At 32.4% G+C, this 17,851-nt stretch overlaps 1 protein-coding gene across 1 annotated transcript; it reads right to left on the minus strand.

Moving 5' to 3' along the window:
* Window positions 1-15,889: 15,889 nt before the first annotated feature.
* Window positions 15,890-16,201, minus strand: PAAG_05564 (hypothetical protein; the record flags this gene model as incomplete). Its single annotated transcript, XM_015845617.1, has 2 exons — window positions 15,890-16,101; window positions 16,180-16,201. The coding sequence occupies 2 exons, from the start codon at window positions 16,199-16,201 to the stop codon at window positions 15,890-15,892; spliced, it is 234 nt and encodes a 77-aa protein (XP_015699843.1).
* Window positions 16,202-17,851: the final 1,650 nt, after the last annotated feature.

The following is a 17,851-nucleotide window of genomic DNA, read 5'->3' on the forward strand; positions in this document are numbered from 1 at the left end:
TGTTATCAGCAGAGAAATATTCTGAAATCTTTAATCATTTACTCAGAGGTTTAAAGTCAATATGTGGTCTATCATTTCATCATAAGTATTATTATATTTCTTTATTCAGTATTTGAATAAAAGTTTCTAAAACTTTCTATTGAAGAATATCATCAGTTCTATAACATATTAAATATCAATAAAATTTACATTATTCACTTCAGTATCAGTAAAAAAATTTATAAAAGTAGTAATTTCATTATAAACTAACTTGATCAGTACATTAAAATTTTTTTTCTTAATCAAATTCTTCATATCAAATCTCTCACAGACTATTGAACTATCTAAGATAAAGTCTTCTCTCAGACTCACTTTTTTTCTGAATCTGTTGAAAACTTAGAAGTATTATTCTCTGTTAGCTCAGTAATTATCTATTAAAATCTCTATTTCATAAAGCAGTTTCTTGCAATGTAATCTTTCTTCTTGCAGTAGTAGTACTGAATGTCTGAACAAATGCTCATAGTTTTCTTTATAATAAAGAATTTTATAGCAGAGATATCAGAAAAAGTTTGATTATTGAGAGTTTGTAAGATGTTTTGCTTGAAAATATTAAATCTGTTTTCTCATAAGCTCTTTGACTTCTGAGTGATATTGATTGTCTGAAAAATATAAACTGTCTGAGTACAAATTTTCTAAAACTCAGTATATATATTAATAATCATATTGACTACTGCTATTATTCTCTGAAGATCAAAAAATAGCTTATTATTGAAGTCTATCTTATAGTCTCTATTGACAATCTTTACTTTACTCACTAGATATAAGAATTTTGTGATAAATTTATGATAATTATTCTCATTATATATAATCAGCTTGCAATACTCACTTTTGATATTTTGCAACTTGTTAATATTCTCATATAGTGACTTGAGATACTCAAATATCTTCTCTGCAGTTTGATATTATTTAGAGTAATTCTCTTTTATATGAGATGTAATATAATATGCTGCATTCTCATCTGTTCAGTTCTCAATATATACAATCTTCATATATTCTGTAGAATAGTGATCAGCATTCTCTCAGAGCTTGTTTCTTATATGAAAGAGTTAGTGCTCAAACTTTAACTTCTTGTCATCAGTGAGATATTTTGAGTCATCAATCTTGATAGATCTTCTTGTGTTCTCTGAGAAAGTAGTGTCTTAACTTATTGCTTGATTGCTAATTGTCATTCAGATCAAGATATGATTAAGCTCATTATATTCTGCAATGAGCTTATTAATTTAACTCTACTTGATAGCTGTCTGAGCTATAGTATCATTTCATTTCATCTGCAGGTATATGGCTATGTCTCTCAGTATCTTTTCATCATCAAAAATACTGTTAAAAATTACTGCTAACTTATTATACATATGATTTTTATCTGAGTGAATTATATCTCTGAATTTTTTAACTGAGATATATAATTGATTAGTCAGTTTTGTTAGAATATATCATCAGTTCTTTTGATCTCTTTCAAAAAGTTGAGAGTCTATGATGATCATCTAATATTGAATTAAACTATTATCTTTGACAGTTGACTTGATATATTGTTAAACTCTCACTAGCAGATTCTAATTTAACTGAAGCACTTAAATTTTTTTACTAAAACTTGAGTAGAAAGATAGAAAAAATCTTAGTATTATATTAGAAAGCAAATATGAGCTGCATAAGAAAAAAGCTCTCTGTATTGCTAACTGCTATATAATGAAATACTGAAGTTGATGAGAAAAAAAAGATATTAGAGTCTGCTCAAATTATAAACAGCTCAAATAATCATATGACTAGATTACAGCCAATCTACTAGGTCCCACATAGGGCATAGTCATATGATGAGGATAAACTTAGCCTCAGCACTGAGCCTAACAACATCTATGAAAAAAGGAATAACTGTAATATTAAGACTCTTTATACTAGCTTCTTGCTTACACACTGCTTACCACACTGCTTATTAAAGTATTTATCTTTATACTGCTTATCAAAGCACTTTAAAATCAATATCTTCTAGAGAATTAGCATTATCTTAAAATTCAGCATTCAGAATCAGTATAGATTAGCACTTCTTAAAAATCAATTCTTTAATATCAGCACTTTTTGAAAATATAATTAGCACTTCATAAAAATTCAGATCACTGCATTGCTAATTTCTCATTTCATAAAAGATTAGAAGTAAAATCTATTACTACTTATTTATATATATAAATATTCTGAATTTTTAAAATTTCTTTAAGAGATTCAGTAATTAGCTACTATTCAATTCTATATATATATTTCATTTATTGCTATTCTTTTCTCTTCATAGCACTCATAGTATCTATATATTTACTCTCTTCTAATCTTAGTTATAAAGCTTTTAACACTTTCTTTTAATACTTAATTTATTTATTTTAGTATTTTCACAGTTAACTTCTTACAATTTAGTTAATATTTTCTTAATATATTTATTATATTCTTTTAAGATCTTACTATAAATAAGTAAATTATTTATAAATATAGTTATAAACTAATTTAAATAATCAAAGAAGAAAATATTTATAAAGTATTAAAAAATTACTAAATTATTATTTATATCAAAGAGCATAATCTTATATTTATAGATCTTATAGTATATTTTAAAAGTTGTCAAATCTTTTATCTTAGAATATATATGTATTTGATAAAAGTTTTAATATATATTTTACTTGGTAAAGAATTTAGCTCTATTTAGCTATTTTATAAGCTCATTAATCAAATAAAGTAAATATTAATTTTTCTTTAAAATTATATTAAATTAGTAGTAATTTATATAAAATCTCAGCTTACTTACTGTATAAACTATAATAATTAAGAATATAAAAAGAAAGTAACTGATAAAATAAAACTTTTTTTTAAATTAGTTTCAAAATAGTGCTTAACTGTCTTAAGCTTTTTCAAGCTTATTTAATATAATAATATATGATCAATAACTTTATTTAAATCAACTTTCTTCTTAAGTTTAATCTTATAGTTTATTCTCTTTTAAAAGAATGATAATTTATCAGAAAAAGCTTTTAATAAAATATTATAAAATTTTTTATAGTTTCATAATAGCTGTTCATTAATTATCTTTTCATTCTTTAATTCTACTTTAATAATAATTTTTTTTTCTCAATGATTTTATCTATCTTATAGACACTTGAGATGAAGATTTCTGAATTCTTACTTCTTTCATAATGATGAAAGATCACACTCTCAATAAATGCTATTTTTTGTAAAGTTTTAAAAATTAACTTCTTTCTACTTGATTGTCATACTTATGATCTGTTTAATTTATTTGTTAATTAAGTCATCATAATCATTATCTCAGCAACTTTATATCTGACTTCTTCATTGATAAGCTTATTTTAATAGTAAGTATTTTATTAATACTCTAACTTAATTATTGATTTTCTTAAAACTATTCTTGAAATCATTATATTGTATTCTTCTAATATTTTATTCTTAGTTATTTGTATACTTAATCAAACTAGATACTAATTCTTTATATCTAGTTATATTTTCTGCTTTGCTAGTTAAAACTATTTTAGAATTATATTAGTATTTTTTAAATCTATTATTAATATTGATATATTAAGAATTCTTTATTTATTTACTTATAAATATATAGAGATAATTTTTGTGATTGAAGTTTTTCTCTAATTACTGAAATCTATAATTTGATGATCTTTCTTGAGTTTTTCAGAATTAGTTTTCAGGGCTTTAATACATCTGTATGTAAAGCTTATATTAATAAGAATATAGCAATTTGCTTTGAAATCTACTAATGCTCTTATAGAAATGATATATTTATTAAAAACTATCTTGATATATAGAGTAAAAAAAATTTCACTAATCAACTAATTTATATTCAAAGTTTCTAATACGATTATTTTATCTGAGAAAAAAGCTTTTCTCAGACTTATTTTTTTTTAATTTAATAATAATAGTCTTAATATTAACTTTTTTCATCTTGATCTTTTATATATGTAAATTGTTAGAGAGTGAATATAAGCTGTCTAAGATAAAATCTCTTTATGTTGCTAACTGCTATATAATGAAATACTAAGATTAGTGAGAAAAAAATGATATTAGAATCTACTCATTATAAACAGCTCATGTGATCACATGACTGAATTATTATAAGGGGCTGAACTCATAGATTCGCTCTGGCTGACTGACTCAGCCTAGTCATCGTTTGCATGTGCGCATGTGATCATGCTACGCGAGCTTGCTTAAGCTTGTATTCTCATCTCATTCTTTTCTTTCCTTTCCCAAGCAATTCATCCTTGTTATATAGGAGGACTAGCCTCTAATTCTTAGAGCTTAATCCTCTACAATATGAATTGCTTTACTCCTTTCATTGATAGATTACTGAGAGTCTTAATTCTGTATTATGAAGCTCAGTAAATGTGTTAACATACAATAGACTATCAGAAGTCTTAAATTCTGCATCACAAAGTTCAGTGATAGCACTGGTATATGAATAGACTGAGTTAGCAATCATACTAACAAATGAATGAGCAACATTGAAAATGTCTAGCTGAATGAGATAAAGTGACAAACTTGTACAACAAATACACAAATGAATTAACATAAAGCAATGAGCAGGGACACCCTCAGCAGCTTTGAACAACAATGAATGACCTTTCTCCAACAGCAGAAACAGGTCCAGTGTGAGAACAGAGATTTAATAGTAGCTCAGCAAGCTGAAATAGCTAATCTATGACAAGCTTTGAACACTTCAACATCAATTCTCTCTCAATTAAATCTGCAATCACTCATTGCAGTCAGAAGACCAAAGATCAAGCTACTGAACTGTGAGAAGTATGATGTTTCTAATCTGGAGCACTACCTTCAGTGAGAGCTAAAGCTTCAATCAAAACTTAAGATTGATGGGAAAGCTTTAGGTAATAATGAGGAATGTGCTTGATATGTGTACTTAAAACTGGAAGAAATGACAGCAGCTCAAGTTTATCTCTGAGTTGAGAATAATAAGAACAAGATCAACTTCACAGTAGAGAGCTTACTAGAGCAGACATGCATGTTCTTTAGTGATTCTGCATGACAGAAAAAGACTATGCAAAAGCTCAATAATCTACAACAGAGTAGAAGAGCTCTCTTTGACTTTCTGCCTGAATTTAATCAGTTACTGCTGGAAGCTGATGGTCATGGATGAAATGATCACATTAAAAAGAGGTATTTGAAATCTGCTCTAAGCATGGAGCTAAGGGAAGGCATGATGAGTGTAAGAGAACCATCTCTCTACAAGAATTACTGCAAGAAGCTTGAATTAATTGATTATCAACTCTCTGAGCTTAAGACTTTAAGACAGTGGTCTAAACATCATGAGAACAGATCTTCTTCAGATCATACAACATCTAATCTACACTCTTTACTTTGTCATACTGTCCTTGATTGATGAAACTGATCTCAAGCTTCCACTGATGATCTGATGAATCTCTCTCCTGGTGCTATGACCCCAAGCACTCATCATGCTAAATTGATAAATTAGACAGAGATTAATCAATGAAGAGAGCAAGGCCTGTGTCTGATATACAGAGTCAGAGATCATATGATTAAGAGCTGTCTGTTCAAATCTCTCAGATGCTCTGTCATCTCTATGATAGCTAAGGTGATCCCCAAGTCAGTACTGGATGATGACAATATAGATATGAGTGAGGATTCAGAAAAAAAAGTAGCTTCAATCAAAAGACACTAGAAGAAGCAAAATAAGAAGCTTATGAAGAAGCAATGAAGAAGATTTAAATCTAAGATGATATTCAAACTCTTCACTATCAATGCTCTAGTAGATAATGCCTTTTCAACTACAGCAATGATAGACAGTGAATGTAATATCTATGATCTTATTTCTCAATTCTACATTAATAAGCATAAGCTCTCATGCATTGAAATTCCCTCTATTAAAATAACTGGCTTTGAAGACTCCATGGGACTCTCTATGAGCATGGTGACTAGCATTTGAATTGATATATGCAGTCATGTAACTGAATGAGTCTTTCTCTATATGGTGAATGAGTTATATGATCATGATATGTATCTAGGCAACTCCTGGCTGGCCCAGCAAAAGATGACTGTGATCCCTCATCAAAAAATTGTGAGATTTGAAGAGAGTGACATAGAGGTAGAGCCTAGTTCAAATGTAAAAGCTGATGTGATTCCCATCTCTGCTATAAGCTTCTCTAGACTTGTGAGCACTCAAGAGAAGTAAAACATTAAAATCTTCACTGTCAGTTTGACTAACATTTAAAAGACTCTAGAAGTGAGATTAAAGATTGACTCTAAAGAAAAGCTGCCTGAATATTATCATGAGTTTTTAAACATATTTGATAAGGAAGTTACTGATACTCTACCCCTACTTTATGACTCAGGTAGAGATCATGGAATTGAACTGATTAAAAAGACTAATGATAGCATGAAACAACCCCTTTGGGACCCACTATATAATATATCTCAAGAGGAACTACTGGCTTTGTGAAAGACTCTTACAGATTATCTAGATAAGGGTTTTATTAGAATGAGCAACTCCCCTGCAGCCGCCTCTATACTATTTATGAAGAAGACTGGGAGTAAGCTAAGATTTTGTGTTGACTATCAAGCTCTTAACAAAATCATCTAAAAGAATTGATATTCTCCATCATTAATCAGTGAGACTCTACAGTGAATTGGACAGGCTATATGATTCACTAAGCTGGACATTATTGCAGCTTTTCACAAGATTCAAATCATGGAAGATGATGAGTGGATGACAGTCTTTAGAATCAGATATGAGCTATTTGAGTGACTGGTTACACCTTTTAGTTTGGTCAATGCTCTGAGCATGTTTCAAAAATATATCAACTGAGCATTATGTGGATATCTGAATGACTTCTGCTCAGTCTATTTAGATGACATCTTGATATTTTTTTCAAGAAGCTTACAGGAGCATCATGAGCATGTACAAAAGATGCTTATGTGTTTACAGAAAGCAGGCCTGCAGGCAGACATCAAAAAGAGTGAGTTTGAGATGAACAGCACAAAATATCTTGAATTCATCATTGAAGTAGGCAAGAGTATACAAATAAATTCAGAGAAGATTAAAGTTGTTTTGAAATGAGCAACATCTACTACTATTAAGAGTGTATGAGAATTTTTAGACTTTATCAATTTCTATAGATGATTTATTAGAGATTTCTCAAAGATCACAATCTCACTGACAATTCTTACATATAAGAATATTTTTTTTTTATAGATGAACAAGGCTGAGAAAGTTTTTAAGTATCTAAAATCAATGTTTATCTCTACTCCAATCCTGCTTCAATTTGACTCTGACTGTGAGACTATATTGAAAACAGACTTCTCAGATTATGTCTCAGAAGAAGTGCTGCTATAATATGATAAGCAGAGTATTCTACACTCATGTGTCTTCTTTTTTTGCAAGCATTCACCTGCAGAATGCAACTATGAGATTCATCATAAGAAGTTATTAGCAATAATTGAGTGTTTAAAGAAATGAAATGCTGAGCTATGAAGTGTAAAGAAATTCAAGATCCTCACAGATCATAAGAATTTAGAATACTTCATGACTACATGCAGACTAAATGAAAGACAGCTACATTGAATGAATATTCTCTATTGATTTAACTTCAGAATTGATTATCAGCCAGGGAAGTTGAATGCTAAATCAGATGCTCTATCATGAAGAGAGTAAAATATATCACAGAGCACTGATGATGAGAGAATCAAGCAGAGACAAGCTCAAATACTTAAGTTTAATATACTGATATCTGAAATGAAATCAAGAGTGACTGTAGTCAGTGTGAAATCTAAGATGTTTCTTCAAGCTCAGTGAAATAAAACTCATAAAAATGACAAGATTTTGCAGCATCTGAAGCAGACTCTTCATGAGAAAAGATTCAGATTTTCTTCTAAACTTGACATTAAGATCTCTGTCTCTGAGTGCTCTTTAAATAAGAACAAGAAGCTTCTCTTTTGAGATCATAAGTGAGTGTCAGACTTTGAACTTCTTTGAACCAAATTAGTGTACAAGACTCATGACTCATTTCTTACTGATTATTCTGGGTAAAAGCAAAGAGCAGAAGTTCTAACATATGAGTTCTACTGATCAGACTATGTCACTGATGTGAGAAGAATGATCAGAAACTATCATCTTTGCAGATCAAATACTGCATGAAGAGATCAACATCAGAGACTACTTAAGCCTCTTCTCATTTCTGAATGCATGTGACAGAAGCTTTTCATAAACTTTATTATGAACTTATCAAGCTTTAAAGAATACATAAATATCATGATTATAACAGATAGACTGACTAAGAGAGTTATATTAAAAGCAGTTAAGAAAACTGATGTGAAGACAGTGACTAGAGTGTTTCTTCATAACATCATCTCTCAACATGACATCTCTAAGGCAGTAGTGTCAGATTGAAAATCAGCTTTCACAAGTATGTTTTAAACTCAGATGTGTGAGAAATTAGACATTAAGAGATGACTCTTCACAGTCTATCATTCAGAGACTGACAAAGCTACAGAGTGAATGAATCAGACTCTGAAAATCTATCTATGTAAGTATGTTAGCTTTCAACAGAATGATTGATATGAATGACTTTCTCTGACAGAGCTGATCATCAATAATAAAGATGCTGTCTCAACAGATATGAGTTCATTCTTTTTAATATATTTTTTTCATGTCTTCTTTATTGATATAGCTGATGCATTCTCTGTTGAAACATCATATAATCTCATTGAGTTTGCAGATGATTATATGAAAAAGATCTGTGAAGTGTTGAAGTAAGCTTAAATAAAAATGATAGATGCTTAACAATCTCAAAAGAACTATGCAAATAGACAAAAAGACTCAGCTTAAAGCTTTTAATCTGAAGATAAGATCTGATTGAGCTTAGAGAACATGAGAATTAATTGCCTGTGCAAGAAGCTGAATGCAAAATACAATCAATATACTGTGCTAGAAAAGATAGAATTTCATACTTACTGACTGAATATCTCATCTGATATTCACAATATCTTTAATGTAAAGCTTCTACTGTCAAGGATAGATTGCTTGATTGATTATGAGGCGATCACTAGCTACGCGGAAGTTATATATGGTGCGGATTACATAAGAAGGCAGATAGGCCTGACACCCCCACTCACTGATGTAACTGTATGTGAGATTACATATAAAAAATAGCCTGTAGCTAGATATCAGTGCATAATTTGACTGGAAAACCCATATTGTTGAAAAATCAGTCATTTTCTTCATATAATCATTTCCACCTGCTTACTGTGTCTTCTAATATCTGCTGTCATAGGGTGTATCTAGTCACCTCAAGCAGCTTGATCAGCCTGTCTGCTGAGAATGCAGCAGACAGAACATAATCAATCAAAATCTCATTCTTGCAGATGAGATTCTGAAGAGTATAGAAGTGAACCTCTATATGCTTAGAACAGTGTGGAATAGCCTCACTTTTGACCAGTTCAATCACCAATTTATTATCTGCCTGAATCATATACACTAGCTTATTGGCCAGTGATTCAATCAGACCATCATTATCATCAAGATTAATGAGCTGGGACAGCATGAAGCCAGCATCCTTCAGCATTTTCCAGAGGCAGACAAGCTCATAGGCAGTCTCTGAGAATATGATATATTTGGCCTTGATAGATGATTTTGAAATGCCTGTCTGCTTGCTGCTTTATCAAGCAACAGAACCCTCTGCCATATAAATGACATATTCAGTGGTGGAGCAGGAACCCAGATCATAATCTGCTCAATCAGCATTAGCAAACACCACAGATTCTATATTTATGTCTTTTTAGTAGAACACACCTATGTTGAGCATGCCTTGTAGATATCTAAGAATTCACTTGAATGCTGCTCAATTCTTTGAGGTAGAGCAGGAGCTAAATCTTCCTAAGAAGTCAGCAGCAAAGCTTATATCAGAATGTGTGTTGACAGCAAGATATTGCAGAGAGTCAATCTCTGATTGATAGAAACATAATGTAAATTCCACTGTATAAGCAATTGATTCTTCATTATCACTCATGAAATCAACATTCTTCTCTATAGAGGAAGATATTGAGTGACAGTCATTCATTGAGAATTCCTCAAGCAGATTCTTTATGAACAGTGACTGGGACAGCAATAATGATTCAGCATCCTGATCAATCTTCATACTCAAATATCAGTTCAAATTGCTCACATCCTTGATCTCATAATTAGTGGTGATCTGGGCTTTTGTCCACTCAATATCTAATATATTCAGACTGTATAGGTGAACATTGTCCACATAGATGATTATATAGACCTTGTAAACATCATTTATGAAAAAACCAGTGTCATGAGGACTGATGCAGAAGCCTGTTTTCAATAGTATTTTTTGCAGCTTCTCATATCATAATAGTGCTGCTTGCTTCAGACTATATAGTCTCTGCATCAATTCACATACCAGATCACTGCATCCCTCGCGGAACCTGGTGGGTTGGTGCATATATATACATTTATTAGTGAGAAGCCAGGCATTTAAGAATGTCATAACCATGTTGATCTGCAGAACATGTCATTCTTAGGATACTAAAATTGTCATAAGTGCTCAGAAGGTGAAAGTCAATACAACTGATGTGAATATCTTTGAATAGTTGACATTCTTTTCTTGATAATTGCTGCAGACTACTCAGCAGGCCTTATATTGATTAATTCTATCCATATTATTAATCTTTTTGTCAAACACCCATTGATCATGTAGAATCATCATATCTGAGGTTCTTTCAACTAGTCACCATGCACTAATCTGCTTGAGGCAGTTAATCTTCTTAATGCAGGCATGAAAGTAATATTTTCAATCTGCAGATGTCTGAGTCCAGATGAGGTTCTTCAGAACTGGCAAGCCAGTGATCTCAGGGTCTGCAGAGACATCAGTTGAATTGTCAGTGAAATTTCTCACTGAGGCCTCCCTCACTGAAGTAATATTCTCAGTGAGTATTGAAGAATTCTTCATCTCTAAAGTGGACTCTGGGAGGGCAGTAGTGTTCTGCATCAAAAATGTTGAAATTCACACAGTAATCTTATAGTCTATCCATCAATTATTTGTAGAGTGTAGAAATACTGAGAGAACAGGTAGAGACTTCTCATCCATCATGAAATCATCTGTTAATAAATCATATTAAGTGGAGAGGATTGCAACTGCAGTCACATATACAGCAGAAGACAGGTTCTTGACATCTTGCTCAGATGAGGTCAAAGAATTCATCAAATGAAGATCTTCTTGAAATATCATATCTTTTGATGTGTAAAGGTGACTGTTAGAAGGATCAACTAATCTATAATTAGTAAAACTATCATAGCCTGTAAATATAAGCTTCTGTGATCATAAGGCCATCTTCATATTCAGCTTGAGCATTATTTTTAAATAAGTCTTGCACCCCCATCAGTGAATTCCACATGTGGAGGGCAGGGCCCTGAGCCAAGCTTCATATGAGATAATTGACTTCAGATCCAGATCCTCTACACTATTATAGAGCTTGACTGACATTGACATAAGATTAAACATTTCAGTTGCTGCAATTACCACCTCATCTCATATCTGGAGGGGGGGCAGAGGAATCTATTAATAATGTTCAGGCTTTTTTGATAATCAGATCAATTGAACATTCAGACACACCATCTTGCTGCAGAGTATGAGATGAGATTGATTTCCATTTAATACTCTCACTCATCATATAGACAGCTGTCACATTTGAATTCAACTTACTACAGTCAGAGTGAATAATTGTGACATCACAATTGAGCAGATTCTTCATAAATTGATTGAAGGTCTGTATATATTTTAGAGTCTCATTGCAGTGCTTCAATAGAAAGGTCCATTACATTCATGTGACATCATCAATGATCATCATTACAAGCTTCTTACCTGCATAAGATGGTGTATCTTCTTCATTACCAAGTGTTTCTCCACCCATGAATAGGTTCACTCAGATCTTAAGACCTTTGTGAGTGGCACAGCATAGAGGAGCATTTTTATAACTTGCATGTTTATGCTTGACTTTAATGCACATAGTGCAGAATGAAAGCTTCTTTGAGCTGATGATGATAATTTCAAAACAGGGCTCTCATGACATTTTAATTAGATTCTTCTCATCAATATGACTCAATCACTGGTGTCACTCATCAATCAGTAGCTGCTTTGGCATAATAGTGGGTAAGCAAATTAATGAGGACAAAATGAAGGTATTAGTATCTGAATCCTTTGAGTTAATTAGCTGCTCTACATCATTGCAGTTGAAAAGACTCAGTGATGCAGCATTCAGATCATAATCTGTTGAAATCACTCTGAGCTTCAGAACTGTCAAGTATGTCAATGATTCAAGCTCCAGATCATTCATAATACCTCTGAACATAGAAGAGATGTCAGATAATATATATATATTATTGGAATTCAAAATCATGTAGAAGATGTCATTTTCTGTAGATGCTATTATCTTAAAGTAATTTCCAGCATTCACTTGCAGATCACAGTGAATATAGCCCTAGCACTTCAATAGGTCAGCAGATATGAGATTGGCAGATAAGTCTGGCATCAAATAGACATGATCAAATTCAATTAATCTTTCACTGACTGGGATGAAGGCGACCTTGATTCCTTGAACCTTCAAGATAGTCTTATTGACCACTTGAATCATAGAGTCACTAATCTCTGTTATTTGGAAAAATCATGATTGATCACATGCAATATGATATCTAGCCTCACTGTCTTATATGATGAGTGAGTTGATGATTGATTCAGCAGAGTACACAGGCACCTCAATGACCTGCACTAGATTCATCATTTGAAATGTCTCAGAGCTATCATTTGCAATTGACAGGGCCTTCTTGCTCTCACTACTCTTCTTATTGTTATATTTTTCTATTCTCACTGTGTTGATAGTCCTTCATTCTTCAGAGATGCTATTCAGATTGACTGCCCAGCAGAGTCCACCATGATGATGCTTGCATTCTGAGCAGATTGAGAGGTCAGACTTTGAATGTCTGCTCATTTGATAGTCTCTGTGTCCTCTGGGTCAGTCCTCACAGGCTGAATTATTTTAAATATTGCTGCTATTATTAGAACTCACAGTCATGTTTTTGACCTGAGCCACATTGGCTGAAGAATTAGCTGCCTGGGCAGGCTTCTTGGCCTCTTTGAGAGAATTCAATTGAGAGCATATTTCCTTCATGATTGAATGAACATCCAATATGACAGACTTTGATTTGAACTCTTGTACCTCCTCAATTTTCTTTTGCACATAGTTTTATCATATATTGGGAAGTGCAGAATAGAACATGTGGAATATCATATCATTTGACAGTAAGATATTGAGTATTTTCAATTTCATAGTAATGTCATTGAACTTATTGAAAAACACATGTACATCAGTGACTTAGACACCACTTATTGATGTAAATGCCAGGACTGCTTCTCTGCAGAGCTGTGTTCTCAGAATGAAGAACTTCTTCTCAACTGCATATCAAAGAAAATAAGCAATCCTGCTCTCATCATACTTATTAAAACAGAGCCTAATGCTGGCTGCCAATGTGTTTGAAATGAATGTATAAAGTCAGTGATTTTTAACCTTCTAAAAAGAAGCTTATTCAAGATTCTCATCAGGGCTTTTGACTTGCTTGTCCTCCAATATAACTCAGCATTGAGTGTCAATTAGCTTGGCCTTCATATTCATATGCCAGAAGAGGTAATTTAAAGATCTGACTAGAGCATTTGACTTGATGGCATATTTAGTATTCTGTTTAAACTGACTGATCACCTTGCTGACACAGCTATCCAGATCATAGAGATTATATTGCATTCAGAACCTCAAGTTCAGATTTCATGCTGACATTTGACCTGCTGGTGAATTTGTGAGCATTGCAGCCCTGTCATTCTGAGTGTGGAGCCTCTTCAATTGAAGTTGAAGCTGCAATTCTTTGCATCTCTCTTTTTGAAGTTCTAAATCAATCTTTTGATGTTCAAGATTCAATCTCCTCAGTTGCAATTCTTTAGGGTCAGTTGTTGATGGTGAGTTAGAGATCACTGCAGATATCTCCACCTCATCTTCTGAAGGAGCCAGGTCAGTATATTTGACATGATGTAGATGAATCAGCCTCATCATGATAGGGGCTGTAATCAGCTTGGCTTGCTGATTGAGTGTTTCAGGGGATTCAATATTGGAACTTCTGAATGCTTCTGAGAGGGTCAGTGAGCTTAGAGTCCTCTGATCATTTTCAGATTAGTCAGATTGACTGAATTGACTTGATCACAACCATGAGTGAGTCATCATACATTTCATCATGTTATATTAATCTTCTTTATAATGGAGTAATCTTATTCAGTGAGATTCTTATCTATAAGCTTGATTGAGTAGATTGATGTGTTCTTGTATGATCAGTTGCTGAAAAATTAGCAAGTTGCAGATTTTTCTTTCACTCACTAAGTGAATGAATTGAATACAGAAAAAATAATAATAATATAATAGTATGTCAAATTGATCAATTGACATAAAATAAGACAATATTATATTGAATGAAGTGAGCAGTGATTAATATACACTATATTTGACAAGAATTCCCTGAATTGGCAGTTATTTGCACAAAATAGATCTCATAATCTGTCAAGAATAGATTGCTTGATTGATTATAAGATGATCACTAGCTATGCGGAAGTTATATACAGTGCGGATTATATAAGAAGGCGGATAGACCTGACATCTACATGCTGCAGTGATGAATTTCCTGCCTAGTTAGAGACAAACTGACTGACAGTCACTCACTATAGAGATTCTGAAAGAATCTGAGTTTGAGATTGAGAAAATTTGAGATGAATAAATCTATCAGAGAAAAAAGCAATATCTTGTTAAATAAATAGATTGAGCTGAGTCTACATGAAATGGCATAAGTCTTCTACAAGAAGTGAAGGCTTTGAACACTTGAGAGGCCTCTCAGCAGGCAAAATTAGATGTAAAGAGGACTTTAAATAGTTGTAAAGGCCTGCAACAAAGAGGGAGAAGAGGAGTATTATAAGAGGCTGAACCCCTAGATTCACTCTGGCTGACTGACTCAGCCTAGTGATCATTTGCATGTGCACATGTGATCATGCTATGTGAGCTTGCTTAAGCTCATGTTCTCATCTCATTCTTTTCTTCCCTTTCCCAAGCAATTCGTCCTTGTTATATAGGAGGACTAGCCTCTAGTTCTTAGAGCTTAACCCTCTACAGATATTTCCTTTACAGTGGGGCGCACTCACTAATGGTGAGTGCGCGTGGCACTGTTAGGGCGTAGCACTTCACATTTTACACTTTATGTTCATTTTGCTGATGAGAAATATATTAGAATCTGACAATAATTCATGTATACACTTAGTCACCTTAGTCGTGTATATTCTCTCTCTGTTGTTTACCACCTAGTTTACTAGCAGTTAGTTAGAAGATAGATGCAAAGAACATATAGCTCGATTTGATACAACATTAGCTATTCAAATATCCTGACAAGCCTTTCTTGCACAAGAGCAACATAAGGCAGTACAAGAATTACCTTCTTGGATGGATCCTCAATAACTTGATTTGGCATCAGCACATCCGCAACCAGGGACTTTCCGCCTCCAGTTGTGGCACTTCATACGAGTTTTTTCTGCGGTGAGATAGCCGCGTCCCAGGAGGCAAAAATACTGCCATTGGTAGATACAATTCACACCTAGAGAGGCAAAATTGGCAACCAGCTGAGGTGATAATCCATAGCTCGCATACGACAGCGACAGAAGTAGATTCTGTGATGGCCTAGGAGTTGAAGAGGCTACATGCTGTTGGGAATATTCTAAGATGGCATTGCCAGATACCTCTACCGCGTCAGACACATCACAGATACGGCTTGCAACGATGCATCTTTTGTGTACCGTAGCGATATCTGGGGAAGAGTAAATCCGCCCAGGTCGACGACGTTGTTGGCCCGGGCCGTTTTAATATGGTTTAGGCTTGTGTGAAAGGTCGCGGGATCAGAATGAAATCGTTTCGTACCTGCTATGGAGGATGTGACAAATGACTGGTTTCGTACTTTATCGATGAACGTTTAAAGACCTCGAGCTTCGATAGTTGAGGAAACAGGTTCATGGTGTTTTAGTAACAACGTACCCAAGGCCGGAATTGGGAACATCATGAAGAAAACGACAAAATAATCTCGGTCAACCCAAATCCAACATATGCCTCAGTGTGGTCATATATGTAGGTTTTCCCTTGATGAGACCGTTCAGTCTTTGGAAAAATGTTCTAATAAGGTATTAAGGTTTGATATACAAAGGGTTGAGAATTAGGCGCACGAAAGGCACGTTTTCCCGTTCAGCTGGGAGCGGATCATCCCGGCTCCCGAGGTCACGGGTTTTATATTTAGTCAGGTGTCAAAGTTTAATTTGAGCTCAAATGTGGACCGCAACATTATTTTTTCCGAAAGAGCAACTTGCCTCTCGGGGAAATATTATCCTAAGGACCAGAGGAAATATGTGAAGCAAGCAGTTGGGGAGAAAACAAGAGAGAGACTCTGAGAGACAAAGATTGTTATAACTGAAGTTTAATGTGCTGTACTTTATTTAATAATGTAGGTAGGTAGTATTTATCACCTGTGGGCAGTTGTGAAAGGTCCATTCTTTGTTCATCCACATTTATATTCAAGGTAGAGAATGAGGTCGTTACCTTGTAGCCTCGCATAATGAAACCTGAGGAGATAGTTCAAACTGTGCTAGCTTTAATTACCTTAATATAGATAACGGAACGTTTGTCTCCCTTGAGCGCGAGGTTCAACTTAGTATCTTGAGCATATTTTTGATCTTACTAAATCAACACTGTTACTGACAGTTTGACTTAACATGAAAATAAAACATAACATTGATTGAATTTAAGAGATATATGAAGTAATGAGAAAAATAATAAACTATTAAATAAAAGCTTTTAAACTCTGATAGCTCTAACAGCTCTGAAAAAAGAAAAGTCTTTCATATATATCTATTTTACATTGAGAGATTGAAAATTATGAACAACTGTATATATATCTAAATATAACTATAATATACTATTATAGCATTGGGACATATTGCACTGTGAATGTTATCATTAGTCAGTTAAGAAAGAAAAAAACTTTGTAAATAATATTAAATAAAAAACATAATAATTAATAAAAATATTGAGATTTTTTTAATTAAATCTTTTTTATATTAAATCTGATATTTAGATCTTTTACATTTCTTATAATTTTTTATTTATAGCAAATATATTCTGAAATTATTTTTTAAATATAGTAAGTAATTATTTCATATTTACAAACTTTAATAATTTAGTTAAACTTTTTTATTTAAGTTAAATAAATAATTTTCAAGTCTTTATAAAATTTTTGATATTAAGAAAAATTACTAACTAGTTAATTAAATATTTGAAAGCTTAAAATAATTAAAAGTTATTAAAATTAACTCTTTAAAAAAGTAGATTTTATGAAGTTGATTATCAAGTTAAATACTGAATAATTTAATCTGATTTAAAAAAGTCTATATTAGTAGTTATCAAATCACTTTAAATATCTTAAAATCTAAAAGTTTTTTAATTATACTGCAAAGAAGATATTTAAAAGTCTAGCTTTTTAATAATGTTGAATTAAAACTATATATACTTCTTAATCAAACTCTTATATATATATTTAAAAATATGAAAAAATACTAATATTTAAAGACTATAAAAGATAAAATAAATATTGTTGAATGTTAAAATACACATGATCAATCTTTATATATCTATGATTATATTATTTGAATTTATTTAA

This window comes from Paracoccidioides lutzii (assembly GCF_000150705.2).
Source record: "Paracoccidioides lutzii Pb01 unplaced genomic scaffold supercont2.15, whole genome shotgun sequence".
Taxonomy (NCBI): domain Eukaryota; kingdom Fungi; phylum Ascomycota; class Eurotiomycetes; order Onygenales; family Ajellomycetaceae; genus Paracoccidioides; species Paracoccidioides lutzii.